The 20324-nt window shown below is 45.3% G+C and overlaps 1 protein-coding gene across 1 annotated transcript; it reads right to left on the reverse strand.

Moving 5' to 3' along the window:
• Window positions 1-21: 21 nt before the first annotated feature.
• LOC135700030 (probable 4-coumarate--CoA ligase 3) lies at window positions 22-19899 on the reverse strand. Its single transcript, XM_065220417.1, has 2 exons — window positions 18819-19899; window positions 22-544 (listed from the first exon to the last, which is right to left on the reverse strand). Exons 1-2 carry the CDS (start codon window positions 19887-19889, stop codon window positions 32-34), a joined length of 1584 nt encoding a protein of 527 aa, XP_065076489.1. The 5' UTR covers window positions 19890-19899; the 3' UTR covers window positions 22-31.
• Window positions 19900-20324: the final 425 nt, after the last annotated feature.

Consider the following 20324-nt stretch of genomic DNA (forward strand, 5'->3'; position numbering starts at 1 on the left):
CTTCTATAGAAATTGTAACAGTTGTGAAATCCTAAACCGGAAGCAGTTTCTTCGCCTCCCTTCGGTTGCACTTCCCGTTGGCGGTCCTGGGCAGTGAATCCACGAAGAACACCCCTCCTCGGAGCCTTTTGTAGTCCGGAACCTTGGCGTGCACATGTTCCAGAATGTCGTGCTCGCTGACCTTGCTGCCAGTGCTTCGCACCACCAGCGCCGCCGGCAGATCCACGTGCGGTGGCTTCTCTTCGGGAACGGCCACCACCACGGCTTGCCCCACGCCCGGGATCTCCATGAGCAGCGCCTCCAGTTGGGCCGGAGCAATCTGATAGCCCCGGTAGCGAATCATTTCCTTCTTCCGGTCGGTGATGAAGAGAAAGCCGGTCTTGTCGAAGTAGCCGACGTCACCGGTGCGGATGAAGCCGTCCTCGGTGAGCAGGGCCCGGGTGGCTTCCTCGTTGCCGTAGTAGCCGACAAACGGGTGGATGTAGCGGATCAGGATTTCGCCTTCCTCGTCCGGACCGAGCAGGGTGCCGTCGTCGGTGGCGATCTGGCGGGGAAAAAAAAAGGTGAGTGAGATTTAGTTTTTTGTACAGTGATGTATTTCTTAGGGTTATCATACTTTTGCAGGGTGTCCACTACCTGAAAAATCCGGGATTGTCAGGGAATTTCATTCAAAGTCAGGGAAATATTTCTTTATAACAGAAACATACTAATAAGTATGACTGACTTCGCTAGTTTCAAACAACTTAATTCCCAAGTAACCGTCGACTATGTAGACTAGATCGCCAACCTTCAGATTTTTGGCCTCTTCGAACCACTTCTTTCGTTGACTAATCGACGGCACGTATTCCTTTATCCACCTGTTCCACATCTCGTTGGCTAATGTACCGGAGGTAGCAGCGATAGTGGTTCATTCGGTGAACTGCCCCGAATAAAATGGCTAAGTGTTTCCGCATTATCAGTTCCTTGGCTCACGAACGTAAGTGGCCGGGAATTTATAATGTCTTCAGCGTCAGCGATCGAGGTGAGCAGGATTTCGTCAGTCAAACGCCTTCCATCATCAATCATCGCTACCAGTACTTGCTTCACGGACCTCACAAGTCTTTCCCAAACTCCCCCCATGTGGCAGGTGGATTGATCGTCCACTTTGTTCGAGCCGACGTGAACTCATCGGCGCATTCTTGATCTATGCTGTGAATCTTGTCCACTATCTCCTTGCTTGAACCTCTTAGATTTGTCCTGTTGTCCGAAAACATTTCCTTCGGTGGACCACGTCGACCAACGAATCGGCGAATTGCCATCAAACAGGACTGCGTAGTTGACGAATGAGCGACCTCGAGATGAATTGATCTGACGACCAATCATGTGAATAAAACCATACACCTCTTCTCACTGCGACGGCCAACTGTGTCTACAAACGGCCCAAGATAATTGAGTCTTGAAAATGGAGTTAGTCTTTGTACCGGTAGTGCCGCCATTCTAGGGATTTGTGGACGGTTTTTGTTGATCCTGCACCATAGACAGTCACTAGCAACCCTGGTAATTACTGCTCCTACCGCCTGTATGAAGAAAATTTGCCGCAACTTATTCTTCACTGTCTCTCGATATCCATAACCGAATCGTTCGTGATAGTGTTGAACGATCTTCATTGTAACTGCATGTTGTTTCGGCAGCACTATGGGAAAACACCTCCACTCGGTTCTCCAGCCGCAGAATTCCGTCTTCATCGATGAGAGGCGTCAACCTGTATAGAAAGCTCGATTTTCCGATCTGCAATCAATGCTCCGCGGCTGCGTTCGTATTCTTTGTTAATACTTTCACCTCTTCACCGAAGGATTCAGCTTGCGCCATCTTGATTAAGCTTCGTTCCGCCTTCTCGTGTTCGACCTGCTTCGTTGGCATTCGTTGCACTGGAAAGTTTCTGGGTTTGATGATCTTCGCTTGCTTATCCGTAGCCTTTAGTATTTCGATCGGCAAACCGTTCATCTTTGCACGACAGTTGGATATAAATCTGAAGACAGAAGCTATCGTGCAAACCAAAACGGTCCACTTAGAGATGCGAAGAACTTCGACAACTGGCGCAAGTAGCTGAACGTAATGTACCAATAAATGCGCCTTCAATTCCTCCTGCGTAGTCGGCGACAATGTCTTCTGCTTCGGCCAATTTTCCTCATCTCGGTATAGAAACTCGGGTTCTGTAAACCATTGACTGTCCGAGTTCCACTCGGGATCTCTGGTCCACTTCGTTAATTGGTCTGCTACGTTTAGCCTTGTAGGGACCCAGCGCCACTCACATAGCTTGGTAAGCGTAAGGATCTCCCCGATGCGTAATCCGACGAACTCCTTGTACCTTCGCAATTCGGAAGTAATCCAGGACAATACGGTTGTAGAGAATCAGTCCAGAAAAACTGGCGTCAATCTGGAATGAATGATTGATTCGCACCGTTTTTGCTAAACGCGCTCCTAATACTGCAGCTTGTAGTTCAAGGCGTGGTACGGACATGGGCTTCAGTGGGGCCACTTTTACACGGCTCGTCACCTGCATCCGTATGCACCCTAGCTGGCGTCCGTAACGATGTGAAGTTGAAGATGTCCGTATAACTTACTTGTCCGAAGTAGCTTCGTGGCACTCTAATCGTTTCGATAGTCCACCGAATCGACTTCTCAAACGATTCATAGTCGATGGGATCATCCCACCCGCAGCCGGTTCTCCACAAATCTTGTGTTAACATCCGCCCGTACACCGTAAATGGTGACAGCAAACCAAGAGGGTCGAACAATGACATCACCGAGCTCAACACAATCCTTTTGGAGGGTCTACCAATCCCTTGTAGCATAGATTGATATTCGTCACGAGTTGCCGTAGAGACCACACAATTCCAAGGACGCGTTCTGTCAGTGTCTCCTTATCTTAATGAAAATGTACAGCAGACGTCGCCGAGTGTTCCCCATCGCTTCCAATAATCTTGGGGAGTTAGACACCCAATTTCTGATGTGGAAACCTCCACGAGAATGGATTAGTTTGACTTCAGTAGCAATCTTGATTGCTTCTTCCACTGAATCTACACTATCGCAGTAATCATCTACGTAGTGTTTCTTAATCACTGCACACTGAAGCTTTTGGAAATTCGTGCTCGAACTGCACCGCGTTCAAATTTTTAATGAATTGTGCGGATCATGGGGAGCACGCTGCTCCAAATGTCCCGACGCCCATTACGTAAATTTCAGGAGGGCTGGTCGGGTCACGTCGGAAGAGAAAACTTTGTGGTACATCTCTTGGATGTCACCACCGAATGCCACGGTACATACTTACTACCGATTGGAGTGGAACCAGTAGATCAGGGCCTGTTAGTAATTCCGTGTTCAACGATATGCCATTGACGGACGCTCTCGCGTCCCATACGAGGTGTACTTTCCCTGGTTTTCGAGGGTTGAGAACCACGTTCAAGGGAAGATATCAGATGTTTCCATCTGCCACCTCCGCCAAATCTTCGATAGTAGCCTTGTGCGCATAACCTTTTACCAGGTAATCGGTAATCTGTTGAAGGACCTTCGATCGAAGTTCCGGATTACGTTCTAACTTTCTCTCTAAAGCTTTCAGTCGTGACATCGCCATTGGATAGCTATCCGGAAACCTTCGCTCTTCTTGTTGCCATAGCAATCCGGTCGCTTGCATAATGCTTCGAGCTCGTGCGTCTTCGGCTGATACCGCAACTGATGTTACTGAGGGATCATCCAACAGGAACTGGCTACGCATAACGTCGTGAAGGTCTTGGTTACTCAACGGTTTCAATGAGTGGAAGTTGACTCTGACGTCTGATACTACGGATCCACTCTGTTGAGGGCCGTAAATCGTCCACCCCAACTTGGATTGCACGCCGATTGGCTCCCCAGGTGAGCCAACTCGCGATTCGAGTCCAAGTTGTCCAGTCTAAGAATAATCCTTGGTTCTTCGAGCCCATAGCTCACAGCGGGAATATTGTGTAGATGTGGGTACTTTCCAGCTATCTTTTCGTACTGCAAGCTTTGTTTCGGTAGTTTTAACTCAGCAACTGTGCGGACATCCTTCAACGGCAATCTTTCGTTTGAGCCCCGTGCAGAAATCCTTAAATTGACTATTTTGGACGAATCTTCGAACCTCTTGACGTTTCCGGTCCACGTAACAACCAGCGGTTTCATATAACCGCGGACATCTAACTCCCAAGCCACCTCATATTCAGCCAGATTAGACGACGATCCTACATCCAAGAATGCCAGAATATCTAGTGCGTAGTCCTGGAAGTACATGGTAACTTGTACCATACGGAAGATACCGCTACGATTCAGTACACTTCGGCGCGATGCAGCAGGGGATGGTGATTGCCTTGACATCCGTTGTTATTGCAGCGAATCTTAAAGTTGCAGCGACTTTTCCCGTGGTTATTGAGACATTGAGCGCAGAGTTTGTGTTGCTCCACGACCTTCAGCCTGTCTGCCAAGGTGCTTTTCTTGAAGTCGTCACAGAAACGCAGTGTGTGATCCGTTCGTTTACAAACGAAGCACGGCTTGGCAATTTTAGATGCTGTTGGAGATTCAGATTTACCGGAAGTGGTGTTGTGCACGTGCATAAACTCCTTCCGCTTTGGTTTGCCTTTTACAGATTGCTGTGAATCGCGGGAGTCACCGCGTTGAAAACTCTGATACCTCGGAGGCGTCGGCTACGATGTCGTTCATGAAATCTGTGAAGATTCTCAGAGGAGTGCCACTCTTCCTCCGCTTAAAACGGACCCAGTCCATCGTGTAATTCGACGGTAACTTCTCGATCAGCTCTTGAACTAACATAGAATTATTGAGGTGGTCCGTTAGTTTAGGCGGCCTCCAAGTGATCACACAGCTGCTTCACTGTTATCCCGAACTGCATGAAAGTTTCAAGGCGATCGACTCTCGGCGCTTGTGTGTTTCGGACCTTCGTTTGAAGCGTCTTAAGAAGTTTCTCCGGTCTGCCAAAAATAGTTACTTGGGTTGTAGTTTGAGGATGGATTTCAATTTCATTTGGTCGATCCAGCTGTGTCCAACAAACATCAATCCCTTGAGCGCATTGGAGCACTTTTGAGTGAACGGAAGAATGATTAAGACTTAAGCTGGGCTTAGACTAGGAAAGTCATTGATCAACTCAGTTGAATTCAATTGGCTTGAAAAGTTGAGCCTGGTTCACCTTTTTTTTCAATTCAAGTCAGTTAAATGGCATAGTTTAGACGTTCAAGTCAGTTGAATTCATCTGAGTAAATCAATTGACTTGCCTTGTCTAAACCCAGCTTTAAGAGAAGATAATGATTTTTGATAATGATGATAATGAATACTTCTAGTTCTTGTTCCTTACTGTGTTCTTAACTGAATGAGAATTTAGGATAATGGTCTTGCTTGGAGTAGCACTTTTATGATTCTAAGATACGTAGTATTGAGTATTCTAGGTCTTCATTGTAAACCTGGTTAGCTCGTGAAATTAGCTTCACAGTAAAGTTTTAGTATGGTCATGTTGCTGCTATTGCAACTTAGATGGAATTAACTTACAGAATTTTGGAGATGAAAGCGTTGTTTTTATCAACACCAATGAATTTTTACTCTTTAAGTTCGAGATGCGCAGCGAGCATTTCTCACTTCATTTTTACAACGCAAAAACAAATACAGTTTATTATTAGAATTAAAATCTACTTTGTTTTATGTATGTATAACAAGCTTAAACTCTATTCTATTTACTGCTTCAAAAAGAACTATGTTTCGTCAACTCTGTGTAAAGTTATTAGCAAATGAGAAGTTCGTGACCAAAACTGTGTATGCCAACCATGTCCGTGGCTTACCTCAAATTTCCATAACATTCCTCAAATATATGAAAAAAAAAATGAAGCTCGTGAAACTTTTCTATTTTTTTTCAATATTTAGAACTTTAGGAATGGAATTTTCAAAAATATCGCTGAAAATCTATGAATATCCAAGGAGTTCTCTAAACTTCCTTGAAAATCTAGGAAATGTTAGAGATTTCTTAGACCATCCCGGAAGTACTCGGATTTCGCAGAACATTCTAGAAACTCCAGAGCTTCCCGGAAATTCTGAGAACTCTTCAAAACATCCGAGATCTTTGCTGAAGATCTGAGAACTTCCCTCAAATTCCTCAAACTTCCAAGAAATTAAAAAAAAACCGAAATTCCTAGTAATTTCTAGAAATTCCCAGAATATCCGAAGCTTTCCAGAATTTCCGAGAGCTCTCTTCTGACAGTATCTTCTAACTACCCAGTCGGCGCCGTCGGGATTTTCTGAGGCATAAAATCTCTGATCACGCCTTTCTTCGGAAGAGAACTAAACCCGTTGGCCCCCGGTTCATGAGTCGATAAGTAGGTGCCAGGTGTGGAAGCTGCCTCCCTGACGTCGGTAGCATTGGTACTCAGTATAGAAAACAGGATCGACGTAAAACAAATCTAAGAAGTATCTTCTAACTTTCTCATAAACAATTGATAATGACTGAAAAGTCGTTAACCGGAAAAAAATTTAAAAAAACTTCTCAAAAAATCTTAAATCTTGCCAGAAAATCCGAGGACTTCTCGAAAATTACAAAAAATATTAGAGAATTCTCCAGAAGTTCCAATAACTACTCAGAACTCAGAAGTTCTGGGAACTGCACAGATGTTCCGGGGACCTTGTGGAAGAACTATTGTGTACTTCTCACAAAATCCAAATACTACTAGATTGTAAGTGTTGATTGCCCCGTAACGTGGGTAGATCACCTTTTCGTGGTACGTTACGGGATGTAAGATCTGCCACCGATTCCTAGTCTTGACTACTTCAAACTAGGGGAACATAATTTTTCAGTAATCAAAGGAACACATCTTAGTCCTTGTTACTTTTTATGCCTTGTTGATAGTGATAAGTCCTCGAGTTGCCTGGACCGAGGATGATCTTGAAACAAGGGAAAAATGAGTTAGTTAGTCTTCATCTATGTGATTCCTAATCTTCTAATCGTTGTTCCCTAGTTTGAAGTGGTTAAGACTAGGGTTCTGATGCATGGTCACTATCGGTGTCATTCTTTAATTTTGTTGCTAAGGAATTCAATTTTGACTGACAAAAGGGCGCGCCTTTGGAGGGTGTTCCAACACTCCGAAGGGTATAAATAGCGGGACCTTTCAATTAGAGTCAGATCCTTGCGATAAATGCAAGAGTGACAACTGTGAAAAAAAATCATTTCTCAATAGTGATGGAGTAATACGACATGCACTAAACTAAGGACACGGAATATACTACCAGCGTTGGGAAAATATCAAAAAATCAAATCTCACCAACGTCCAAGATCACACTTGATTTTCGTAGACAAAAATCAACAAGCCAACAACTGCGGTTAATTTTGCAAGCTGCGAGGTCGCAGCTCAGAATATCAAGCTAACAAAACTCACCAATTGCAAATCTCAACAAACTGTGGTGAGATTGAGTTTAATGATTTTTGCTTTACACCCGAATGCAACCGAAACTTCCATAACGGCTTGCAGCAGTCCCTTCGCGTCTGCCATCGGTGAAGATTCAAAAGAGATAGCAAACTATGCTTTCTCTTTCTAAGAAAACGATGTGCAAGGGAATCATTTTTGTGTCGAGTCAACTCTCAGCTTGATTTTTGCACGTTGTGAATAGTCTCGCAATATCAAAGGAGCTTGTAAAATCAATATCAAGCATGATATTTTGTTCCAATATCACGCGTGATATTGCGAGCGCATGAGAGCGGAAAAATATCATTTGATTTCTGATTTTGCCAACACTGTATACTACAATAGACCAAATTTCTGGTCGCAGTGGTGTTAGGTCCGAACAGAAGAAAAACAAGTGTTGACTTCTTTGTTTCGAGGATTTTTTAGATTATCGTGGCTTTTAGTTACCGTTACATTGTTGAAAACAATGCACAATGGTCCTAAAGCCGTATTTAGGAAGACAAAAATGTTTGCGCTAAAACCGTTGATTTTAGGCATATGGTGCAATCAAAAGTTCTAAAAGTGTATAGAACAAAGTTTTGGCGAGAAATCAATGTATGAAAAGATAATTGTGATTTGTAGGTGAGGTTTTGACAGTTTTTTTTTGAAGAAAATCGCCTTTAACTTTCCAATTAAAAAGGATAGCAACATGATTGCTTCAGCAAAAATATTTGTCATTGAAATTTCTAAAAGTGTCTCGAACATTTGTTTTACCAGAAATGAACGTATGAAAAGATATTCATAGAAAACCAGTTTTTCAGGGGCCACCCTAACTTGCTTGTTTTAAAAAATCATAACTCATGAACCATAAGAGATGGAAGTTTGGTAGCTTCAGGAAAGGTGCCGCAAATTGATTGTTCTGAAACTTTTTAGAACATTGCACGGGTCTATCTCACATAATAAAAAAGTTCACATTTTCAATTCACCAATTTTATGGACGACCCTAATTTCACTAACATGAAAAAATTGGCCAAAAAATATGAAGAAACTTTTCGGAAGACACCATATGCCTAAAATCAAAACATTTTTGACTTCCTAAATACGGCTTTGGGACCATTGTGCAATGGTAGGTAGTGTTCGTGAGTGTTGTGCAGTTTTCTCCGTTGGCAAAGATAGCACAGCTTACCGTAAAAACGAAGTCATTCAAAGCCACCGAAACTTGCAAAAACCCGCCACCAGAGTGACGATAGAGATGACCATTTTGAATGGACGATAACGGCCACGACAAACTGGCGATGAACGGCGGATGACCCACTCAACTTCCAAACTGATTGTAAGACCACCGCAGCGAAAACGATTGAATTTAGCAAGCCAGCTAAAGTTGAACTGCGAACCAACTTTCAAAAGCGGAAATTACTAGTGGAAACCATAGCTAACAGTGAAAAGTGTGAGGAGAGAGTGACGGATATAAGAGCAGCAGGACCCCACTGTCTTTAGTACAGATCCACTATGCTGTGTGAAGTTCCGGACATAGTTACACTGTCGCTGCCTGCCGGCCTAAGTACGTCACCAACTCGTAGACCCAGGTCGTGTAAACCGGTGCTCGCCATCGCGACCCCGTTCAACTACAGCAAGTGGGCGAAGCAGGTACAAAGAGGAAGTAGAGAGGAAGCGAACGGCGCCGATGACAAGCGGTCGACGATCGAAGACACGTGGTGGAAGTGCTGCGAGGGGGCCCGACGAAGAAAGATGGTTAGATAGATTCTAAGCAAGGGGGAGAAGAAGGGAGTAAGTAAGGAAACAAAAGAGGGAGAATGAAACTTGTGTCAGGAAAGTGAAATAAATCTTTGAACTTGAGTAGTGGAACGTCCCAGAAATTTCGGGAGTTTCGCACAAGTATCCCGTTGCTCCACTGCGTGGACAATCCATTCCTCGACTAGAACTCTGCGCTGTACTACTTGGCAGCCAGCTTGTCAACAATCTACGACGAAACACCGAATTCGTGAAACCTCCAACATTCTGGGTGGACTCTACGATCGTTCTACATTAGATCAAGTCACAGTTGAATGTCTGGAAGGTTTTTGTCTCGAACCGCATCGCCATTGAATCCAGCTGACCGGATTTCTCGAGGAATGATGGCAAGCAAGATCTCGAAGGACGATTTGTCGGTGGCATGGACCGAGTTTTCTCAAAACCCCCGTTGACAATTGGCCCGAGTGTGTGATTTCGACGCCGGACACTTCCGATTTGCAACAAGAAACCTACCCAAACATCGTTCTGCATAGCACTACCGTCGATTCATCACCTAGCCAAGCTAGTACGCGTCGTAGCACGATGCTACCGATTCTTCAGCAACGCAAGGCTCCCCCGGAGCGAACGCACTATCGGTTCACTAACCCTAGAGGAAGGCGAACATGCGCTCAAGATTCTAGTACGAGAAGTTCAACTAGCGTCCTTCCCGGCTGAAGTTTGTTACTATCGTCGTCTGCGAGATGCACCATCCGCTGCAGCAATATCCTCGTCATCCTCCTGGGATGGATTACTGTGGGCCGTTTCTCGTACGTCCGCTAAGTGGTCGGGGCGCTTCGGTTTAAGTGTACGTCGGGCTATTCGTTCGTGGTGAAGGGCGTCCATCTAGAAGTCGTCGCAGATCTGTCGTCCTTCGCCTGCATAGACGCCGTCAAGCGGTTCGTAGCTCGCCGCGGTCGAGTGCTCGAATTACACTGCGACAATGCGACTGCTTTCGTCGGGGCAGACCGAGAACTTCGCTCGATGCGAGAGGATATCCGTCATCAATTCCGAACCGAGGACTGGGAGAATTTCTGCATTCATCCGGCCCGATCATTGCCTTTCGGTGGAATCTGGGAAGCCGGAATAAAATCGTTCAAGCACCACTTCCGGTGCATCATGGGCAACCACTCTTTCACCGTAGACCAACTCCAGACCGTCGTTGACCAGATTGAATCGGTGCTGAATTCCCGTCCTTTTTCTCCGCTTACAGATTCGCCGGACGATTTTTCCGTTCTGACTCCTGGTCACTTCCTCGTCGGCGAACCTCTCGTGGACATCCCGGAGTCTGATCTGATCGACGTCAACCCGAATCGTTTGTCACGCTTCCAGGAGATGAAACGGTCGGTCCAAGACCTATGGCGTTGCTGGGACCTGGAAAACATCAGTCAACTCCAGCAGCGAACGAAGTGGAAGAAGTCCCAATTCGACATCCGCACCGGCCAACTTGTACCGGTCAAGCAGGCCACCGAACCACCACTCCAATGGCCGTTGGGACGGATCATCGAAACCGTGGCAGGGAAGGATAGAAGAGTCCGGGTGGTCGTGATCAAGACCGGTTCCGGGCAGTACAAACGGACGATTACCGAGATCGCTATCCTTCCGATAGATCCCGATGAAGACAACGCAGGAGCTAGCTTATGCTTGACTCAACCTCGCATCGAAGAATGTGCTGATGAAGGCTGAAACGGGCGGTCACTCAGCCACTCACGAACACACACAACACGAACACGAAAAGGGACAGAAAACGGAAACTCTACCTACCGATTGTTGGGATCGCATCGTATTGAAAACAATACACATCACAAATCAGTTGGTCAATCCGAAAGTTTGCTTACGGTCGCTAGTTTAAAGTGCAATTTTGTGTGCAGTTTATCAGTTGCACCTTTCCACCTCGGTTTTCCTCCGTAGGTAGTGTTGCGTGTGGCAATATCACCGTTCAAATTGCCTGTCCAACGTCGCGAGTGCACTGTTGGATTCTTGTCGCGATCAACTCTTGAACTTCCTATCAGATCCCCAAACTTCCCAGAAATTCCAAGAACTTTACAAAAACCTGAGGATTTCCCAGAAGATCTCATAACTTATAAGAAATTTTAAATACTTCCTTGTTGATCCGAGTACTTCCCCGAAATTCTGAGAGCTCTCCAGAATTTTCGAGAGCTTCCCATAAGTTCCAAGAATTTCTCAGAGGATCTGAGAACTTAAAAAAAATCTTTTAATTTAGAACAAATTCCGAACAGTTCCCAAAAAATCCGGGAGCTTTCCAGAAATTTCATAAACTTCCAGAAGATTCAAGAACATCGCAGAAATTCCGAGAACTCCCCAGAATTTCTGAGAGCTTCCCCAGAATATGCGAGAACTTCTCAATCAATTTGAAAACTGTCCATCAGTTCCGAGAGTTTGCCAGAAATTCCTCTTAAAAGATGTGCGAATTTCCCAGATGGTCCGAGAACTTACAAGAAATTTTGAGGAATTCTCAGAAGTTCCGAGAACTGCCCAGAACTTCGAAGAACATCCGAGAACCACTCACAATTTCTGTGAGCTTTCTATAAGTTCCTTCCAAGATCTGTGCAGAAGATCCTTGAATTTCTCATCAATTCCGAGAACTTTGCAAAAATTCCGAGAACTCCCCAGAAGATTAACAGAAATTCAAAGAACTTCTTAAAAGTTCGGAGAACCTTCGAGAAGTTCTGAGACCTTCGCTGATGATCTGCCATTTTTTTTAGAAATCCCTTGAACTTCTCAAACGTTCAAAGAACTTTACAGTAATTCAAAAGAACGTCCCAGAAATTAATAAATCTTCCCAGAAGATGCTAGAACTTTCCAGAAGCTTCGGGAACTACGCAGAAGACCCGAGTACTTCTCAGAAATTGCTAGTAGGAGGTTTACCCGGAATTTTCATACCTTTCTTAGAAGATCCTTAAACATCTCCGAAATCTCAGGACTTTCTCCCAAATTTAGAGAATTCCGACAACTTTTGATAGTTTTAGGCATTTCTGGGAAGTTCTCGGAATGTGTCTAAATTTTTGCGAGGCCTTTCAATTTTCTGTGAAATTGGGTTGTTTAGGGTGTAGTCGTTATATTTTTAAAATCTGGCGGAATGAATTCAATATATTGTAGACGAACTATTCAAAAGGTACTATCAACTTGTATAAACAAAACTTTGCTAGTTCTTTCCTCGCCAACTGAACAGAAAATCAACAACATCATCGGATAGGGGAAACTTTTCCCAACCCGATGATGGTGTTGGTTTGCGTAGGCGAGCCGTGAGTCCCCATCTTTTCTGCTGTTGGTCGTGATATGCTCGATTGGTTCCGCTCTTTGACAGCTCAATTGGTTCCCGAGGTTCCATCCGCTAGTCTATATATAGGGGAAATGGATGTAATGTCGGTCTAAATGCCCCTAATTTGGGCCCATACATAAATTCACCAATCGACTAAATTTTCAATAGCGACCAAAAATATCCATTAGTACCGTCCCAATAACGCGTTCATCTAGATAAAATTGATAAATAGCAGGTTTTTAGCTATGGGCCCAATCTAAGATCCATAGGCCAACATTACAGCCATTTCCTCTATAAAGCATTCATGGGGTATGCATTCATTTCTATCGAAATGGGTAAGGATTACGCAGTTGACAAATCTTATTATCTGAGTAACTTTTCCCAGTTTCCTCCATAAGCACGTTTACTCAAATTTAAGTAAAAGCATGTTCACTCATTTTTGGGTAACTTCCCTTTTGGCTGGACTGAGTGAATATAGTATGAAAATAGCGTGTATGGGATCGAGCAGTCAACTAATAGTTTAGAGTCAAAAAATAAAAAAATAAATCTTGATTTAAAAATTGAGATGAATGTCTATGGGATCGATAAAAAACATCGTTGTGCTCAGAAAACGAAGCACTGTTAGATGATGTATAAAACCGGTATTTTCTTCGGAAATTAAACAACCCAATTCTCGAAATATGTGGAGAGTTTTAGAACGGAATTTCTTTTTTTTTATTATAGTCACTTCAACACTCTTGGGTCATTCGTGACTTGTCTGGGGTGAGATTTAAACTTTGGCGTGAGAGGTATGGATGTTAACCACTACGCCGGGGTCACCCCTATTTCTGGAAGATTTCCACATACTTCTGGAAAGATTTTAAAATTAAAAATTAAATTTATAAATTTTGGAAAGACCTCTTGTGTTACCTGAATTATGTATAATGAATATATGTTGTATCCGGGGAAACATGAACTAGTCTTATTTTGCATTGCAAATGATATGTTGAATTAGACGAAATATACCGAGGTTTGCGGTCACAACGTATATTCGTTATAAGACAGGTAAAACAGTAGGAATTTTTGAAAATTTCTGGTAATTTGTGGAATTTGTGAGGAGTCCTCGGAACTTCTGGGAAATTCACAGAACTTCTGGAATAATCTCGCATTCAGGGAACTAAGTCGTGTTTCTCGGCAACCAGTTAACCAAATTGGACGCAACAATCGCCAAATGAAAGATTTCGTACTCCCATAGAACGCTTTAAAGTTTTTAACTGGTTCCGGAAACGAAACAAGCTCCAAAAAACACGCATTTTTAGAACTAAATACGTTGTGCTTATCGGCAACTAGTTAATAGAATTGGACGCAACAACCGTTGGATGATCCCATAGAACGTTTTTAAATATTTTAGGAATCGATCAACAGGTTCCGCAAACTATATTAGGTTTCTCGGCTAGCTCTTAACCGAATTGGATATAACGATCACGAAATAAAAGGTTTCTCGGTCCCATAGAAAGGTTTATAATATTTTCTGGATCGTTCATTTGGTTACGGAGATATGGACGGAACATATTCCGAAAAACCCGGATTTTGGGAACTAAGTCGTGTTTTGCGGCAACCAGTTAACCGAATTAGACGCAACAACCGCCAAATAAAAGGTTTCATGATCACATTGAACGTTTTTTGAATATTTTTAGAATCGGTCAACTGGCCGGAACATTCTCCGGTTTGTACTCAAATGACATAATCATTCAAAAACCAGTTTCAGTTGAAGTGCCCAGGATGACACGGGCCACATACGGCCATGTTCCGGCGTGGAACTGCTCTATTATGACCTTTGGGCATGTTCGTGGAGTTCTCACTATTTTCCTAACAAGTCTTTCGGAATATCTTATTCATGTTGTATGGAATGATCTTCGGGTGCTTTTGCATTCGAATTTGCCCTCTGTGAGTTTGTCAACGGAGTTTTCAGATTAGTAAGCACTAGGTCCTTCTGATATTCCATCAATGTCCTACAGAATAGCCAATTCAGGTTCTTGGGATTGTATTTGAGCTCTTACGGACATGTCTCAAAGTGTAGAAAAAATGCTGCATAGGATCATGCAAATCTTCTGGACATGAGCTACAAACTCTCAGGACCTGTCAATTGAAACCCACTGTTTTTCCATTGTATTGTAAGTGAGCGCTCAACTTCCGAGGTGAACAGACGCGTTTTTGCTATCGCTCGTGGAAGTCGAACACCAACTAATTTCCAGTGTTAACTGTGTTTTTTCGTATTTTCAATGTCGCTGTGCGTCCAAACGACTCCGCGATGGGCCGTCGAGAAAATACCTTTCGAATAGATTTTTCGTATGTGCCGAAGAAACCGGACCTTGCCAAAGTCCACAAATTCTGTGCGACGGTTCTTGGTCTGAAACAAAGTGAAGTGCTTGTTACGTATACAGAACAGCAGAGCCCTTGATGTTTCGTTCGTGAAAATCGTCGACCTAGAGTTGGCGCAACGAATTTGCGAGGAACATTACCGTCGTCGGAAAAAAATATCCGCTAAGGATCACGCTGGAAGATGGAGCAGTGGAGCTGAGGCTCTTCGATTTGTCCTATGACGTCCTATCAGTACGAAAGCAACGATTCGGAATTGTAGCATCGAGTCGTGGGTCACCATCGACGGTGAAGTGACGAATATATCGTATTTAGGGCAGCTACAAACATGCCGACACTGCCGCGAATACATCCACGTCGGGACTACTTGCGTGCAGATTTAAAAAATACTCGTACAAAAGTCGTACGCCGAAGCCTTTACAAAAAACATTTCAAGCCGACTATACTCCGAACCAAACCAACACACACTCTAACCAAATCGCTCCCAGTGCGAATCAAAACAAAACAACACCGACAACAAAAGTTGTTACCACCGATGCACAACTAACAGAATTTCCCCACGCTAGCCTCTACCTCGGCTTCGATTCCCCCATCGGACAGCGGGTCGTTGACTCCCTCTACAGGTCAACAGCCCCCTCCTAGCGGCGGAGTGGATCGCAAAACTGCTAGTGGCAAGTCCGATGGAAACGAAACATATTCGTCTGTCGGCTCATCCAGCTCAAGAAGGCATCTCCGCAATCGACTACCAGGTAAGAAGCCTCGAGTGCAGGACGACTGCGACGATAAGCGAGATGGGAGTAACCAACTGTCGTAATGGCTGAGTTCTCCAGTTACAACCTCGCCTCCATCAACGTCAACAATATCACGAACGGAACGAAAATTGACTCTCTTCAGACCTTTGTACGGACGCTGGAGCTGGATATCGTTTTCCTCCAGGAGGTCAATGAATGATCAGCTCTCTCTCCCTGGCTTCAACATTGTCTGCAATGTGGACCAGGCAAGGCGAGGAACGAAAATAGCGCTGAAAGACCACATTCAATTCTCGCATGTGGAGAAGAGCCTGGAACGACGTATCATCGCTTGGAGGGTGCAAAACACGACTCTCTGTAATATCTACCCTAGCAGCACACATGTCTCTGAACAATTGTGGTTACTTGTGTGCTACTTATGCCAGTCACAATCAAGTTGTAGTAGCTTATTTCGATCGAAGTGTGCTGCTTGGGTATGTGCCATCGGGGACAGCTGCTTGTGCGGAAAGAGAGAGAGATTCTTAAAGTGTGGAAAACAGTCAGGTTCATTGAGTTATTTTCGTATGAATATGAACTGCCATCTGCCTCATCATTCACTGTCTCGTGAGAGTCTGAATGATTGAGAGGTAAACGAGTCACAGCCGAGCACTCAGTCAGTAGCTCAGTCAGCACGTTTATTCTGCCGTGATGGTAGTCAATACTTGTTTTGAATGACTGAGCGTACATATTTTCTATGGAAAAATGACTCAATTACATGCTGTGTGAGCAAAGGCAAGCGGTGTGAGTCGCCTGTTCGTGAGTGACTGAATGTTTTTGTTGGCTCTTTCATTGCCTCGTCCTTTACTGTTTGGTACAAACGGTCTGCACAGAGCAATGGATTGAATAGACTTGTGCTTTCACACTAAACCTAAGCAGTCAATAATTTTACGCTTTGGATTCTTCAACGGCACGATCGCATATTACCTTCGGCACAATACGCAACTCCACGAGTGCAAACACAAGTCCGGCGCTCCAGGCGACCGTACGGCAGCTGCAGCTTCAAGACCTGTGGCTGAAGCTATATCCCACCACCCCCGCACCCACATACGTTACGCACAATGCGGCATCCAGGCTCGATCGCATGTATGTAAGCTATGCGCTTTGCGAGCATCTGCGAAGTGCTGCCACACACGTATGTTCGTTCACAGATCCCAACGCTCTTACAGCGCGAATTTGCCTTCCCCACCTCGGTCGTGAACAAGGACGTGGATTTTGGTCCCTTTGCCCTCATCTTTTGACTACCGAAAACATCGACGATTTCCAAGTCCGGTGGCAGTTTTGGACCCACCAGCGGAGGAATTTCCCCGTTGGATGACATAGTGGATCTCATACGCAAAGCCAAAAATTAAATCGTTTTTTTTTTCGTTGGAAGTCAAGCGAAGCATTCAGAATACCAACGTTTCTACGCGCAATTGAGGCTCGCGTATGATGGCTACTACCAAAATCCAGACATCTACTGCGTGAAAGCGAAAATGTTTACGCTGCAGCGGTGCTTCGCACAACATTTCATTCGGATCAATGAAACATTCGTAGCTGGTGAGAACATATCCACCTTCCAGATGGGTGATAGACAACGTAAAAAAACAATCATCACAGAGTTGCAGAACGAGCGAGGATAGCAAATTCAAGGCTCCCTGGAGATCGAGCAGCACATGCTCCGATACTTCAAGGACTTGTATGCGGCGGAGGAGACCAGGCAAGTTAGGGAGGCGATGTTTGAAACCGAGAGAGCAGTGCCCGAGAACGACGAAGCTAACGCTGCTCTTGTGGCAGAAATCAGCATCAACGAATTGAAAAATGCCATCCGAACGTCACAAAAACGAAATTCGCCGGGTATCGATGGTCTCGAGAGCTCTACTTCGTCACCAATGAAGCTATGGCGGATGAGCTCCCTTCGGAATTTGCCGATGGCAGTATCGTATTGGTTACTCGATGGAACACCGAGAGCATACCGTCCGATCAGCCTGCTCAACGTCGACTTCAAAATTCTCTCCCGCGTGATGAAGACCCACCTGGAACACATTCTCCGGACACATCGAGTCCTGAGCGACGCGCAAAAATGTGCCAACACCGATCGATCCATCTTGCAAGCCACGCTCTCGCTTAAGGATCGTGTAGCACAGCTAACAGAAAGCAAAAAGGGAAGATGATCTCTTTCGATCTCGACCAAACGTTCGATCGGGTTTCTCACGAGTTCCTGCATCGGACTCTTTTATCTCTGGGTTTCAACCAGGGTTTCGTCGGCTGGCTCTCTTGGGTCGCTGCTGCGTCTTCGCCACGTCTGCTGGTGAATGGGCGCCTTTCACAGCCGTTCCGTATAGAGCGATCCGTACGGCAGGGAGACCCAATGTTGATGTTGCTTTTCGTGCTTTATCTCCATCGCGTCCTTACTCGGGTAGAGCGAGTTTGTGGTGGTGACCTTTGCGTTGCATACGCCGACGACATCACGTTGATTGCAACCTCATCACAAACAATCGACGGTAAATACCGTATCGACCGTGATAAACTGTTCGGCAGTCTTCTGGACATTAGCTACAAACTCTCAGGATCTATCAATTGATACCCACTGTTTTCCATTGTATTGTTAAAGTCCCCAGAATTAGCTATCCACTGGACTAGAGACTTCCCTGATTGCCCAAATGCCATCAACTACGGCTGGCTCCAAGTCCTAAGTGCAGATAGTCGTGTGCATATGCTCGTTATTGCACTTAGTTTGGAGTCACCTATTGTCATTGAGATAAGTCTAATGAACTTTTTCCTACAATTTCAGTACATTTCCAATTTGTTTCGTCAGTTACAAAGAATAAATCATGTTCTCCAGAACCCTCATAAAACTAAAATTGTGACTTGGTATGTGCCGTCCACAAAATCTCAGAAAGTTGGTTCACTGCATCACCACCTAAACTCACTTTTAAATTTTCAGGACTCACCATTCAGGTATACTGGACTTATCCTTAGTGGATTGTTCATCTCGCCGTTGGAAAATTCTAGAATTGCCCAATACAACTTTCCCTTGAAGAGCAAAAATTTACTTTTTGATGGCATCAAAAACAAGCGCTTCATGTGTAAACTAGTAAGAGTTAGATAAACTACCTGCAATTGTGCACTGCACTAACAGTCGAACAAGAACGAACAAAGGTACCAAGAGTGGCACCCCACACACACACACACACTCACCCTCATGCTGACGTTCGGCATCAGTATCCCGACTGAGTTCGGTTTCTGGAACAAATCCAGCGCCATGATGCCCCCGGTTTCGCTCATCGCGTAGCCCACGTACACCCGCCCGTTGGGCATCAGCGCGTTGGCCCGTTGTTTCAACGCGTCCGGCAGCGAACTGCCACCACACCCGACCGTTTTCAGCGTAGGCAGTGCCAGCTGCCGCACCTCACAGTATTGCACAATGTCTGCCAGCATCGGCGGTGGAACGAATGCATTGGTAACTTCATATTTCATCACCAGCTCGCAGGCGTACGCCGGCGAGAAGGGCCGGCTCGTAGTGACCCGTTTGAATCCGTTGAACACGGTCAGCAGCAACATCTGGAAGGCGGATATCCAGTACAGGGAACTGAAGCACAGCATCGTGTTGGAACCCATGTGGCTGATCATGGTGTACGGAGCGATCAGTTGGGCGTGCGTCAAGCAAACGGCCTTCGGTAGACCGGTAGTTCCCGAAGAACACACTACAACGGCCGTCGTTCGGTCCGAATCGCCGATATACGGTGGCCGGTAGAGTTTTTCACCATCATGCGGTTCAAAAAGTCGCATCTGCTTATCCGATCCATCAAGAACCACCACCTGGGCTTCAAACTTGGCAAGCTTGATGGAGCTTTGCACCGTCGACAGGCTCTGCTCGGTACAGAAAACCAATTTCGGTTTCGTGATGCCCATCAGGTGGACAAGATCAGATTCTTGGAACGACGCATCCAACGTATGCACGGGAGCTCCGATGAGGAAACAGCCGAACAGAATCGACGTAACGCACGAACGATTGTCGACGACCATGCACACCATGTCCCCCTTGGAGATCTTGAACGTCTGTGCGAGGTTCAAGGCCGCCCGGATCATTTGCAGCCGCAGCTTGTCGCAGGTGTACTCCTCCCCCGTATCGGCATCGATCTGGATCAGCTTGTCCGGAGTCCGCTCGAGGATGTTCACAATCACCTGCCCGATGCTGGCAGCCGGATTGATGACCGGTGGCTGCCGAGGCCCGAACCAGGTACGCGACGTTGGATCAAAGTGGGACATTTCGCTTGTAACTACCGATTCTGACTAACTGACGGAGTTCCACTCGTCGAAAGCAAAATTTATAACTTCTCCCCGTTTTCTTATCGGCAAAGAACGGTATCTCAAGTGATGGTGCATCGTTCAAGAGGGATTTACCAGGCCAGACATGGCAAATATTTTAGAAGAAATAACTCAGTTGCTTGGGATTACCTACCCTGCGTAGATACGGAGATTATGGCAACCGATGCCTTCGTTCAAGTGTCTTCCGCGTGCCCTCGGGGAATTCATCACGGGTATCGCGTTGTTATGTGGACACGGTAGTAAGGTTGGAAATTTATTCAAAGCGACGCGGCAAAATTGGCGCTACAGGTGGCAGAGGCGCCTGCCAATTGGAATGACATGGAATGGAATGAATTTCGCTCTCGTCGTGGTTCGATGATTTCGGCTGCGCCGTCC

This window comes from Ochlerotatus camptorhynchus, unplaced genomic scaffold, assembly GCF_037179485.1.
Source record: "Ochlerotatus camptorhynchus isolate MF236.1 unplaced genomic scaffold, CSIRO-AGI_Acam_v1.1 ptg000125l, whole genome shotgun sequence".
In the NCBI taxonomy this organism is placed as follows: Eukaryota; Metazoa; Arthropoda; class Insecta; order Diptera; family Culicidae; genus Ochlerotatus; species Ochlerotatus camptorhynchus.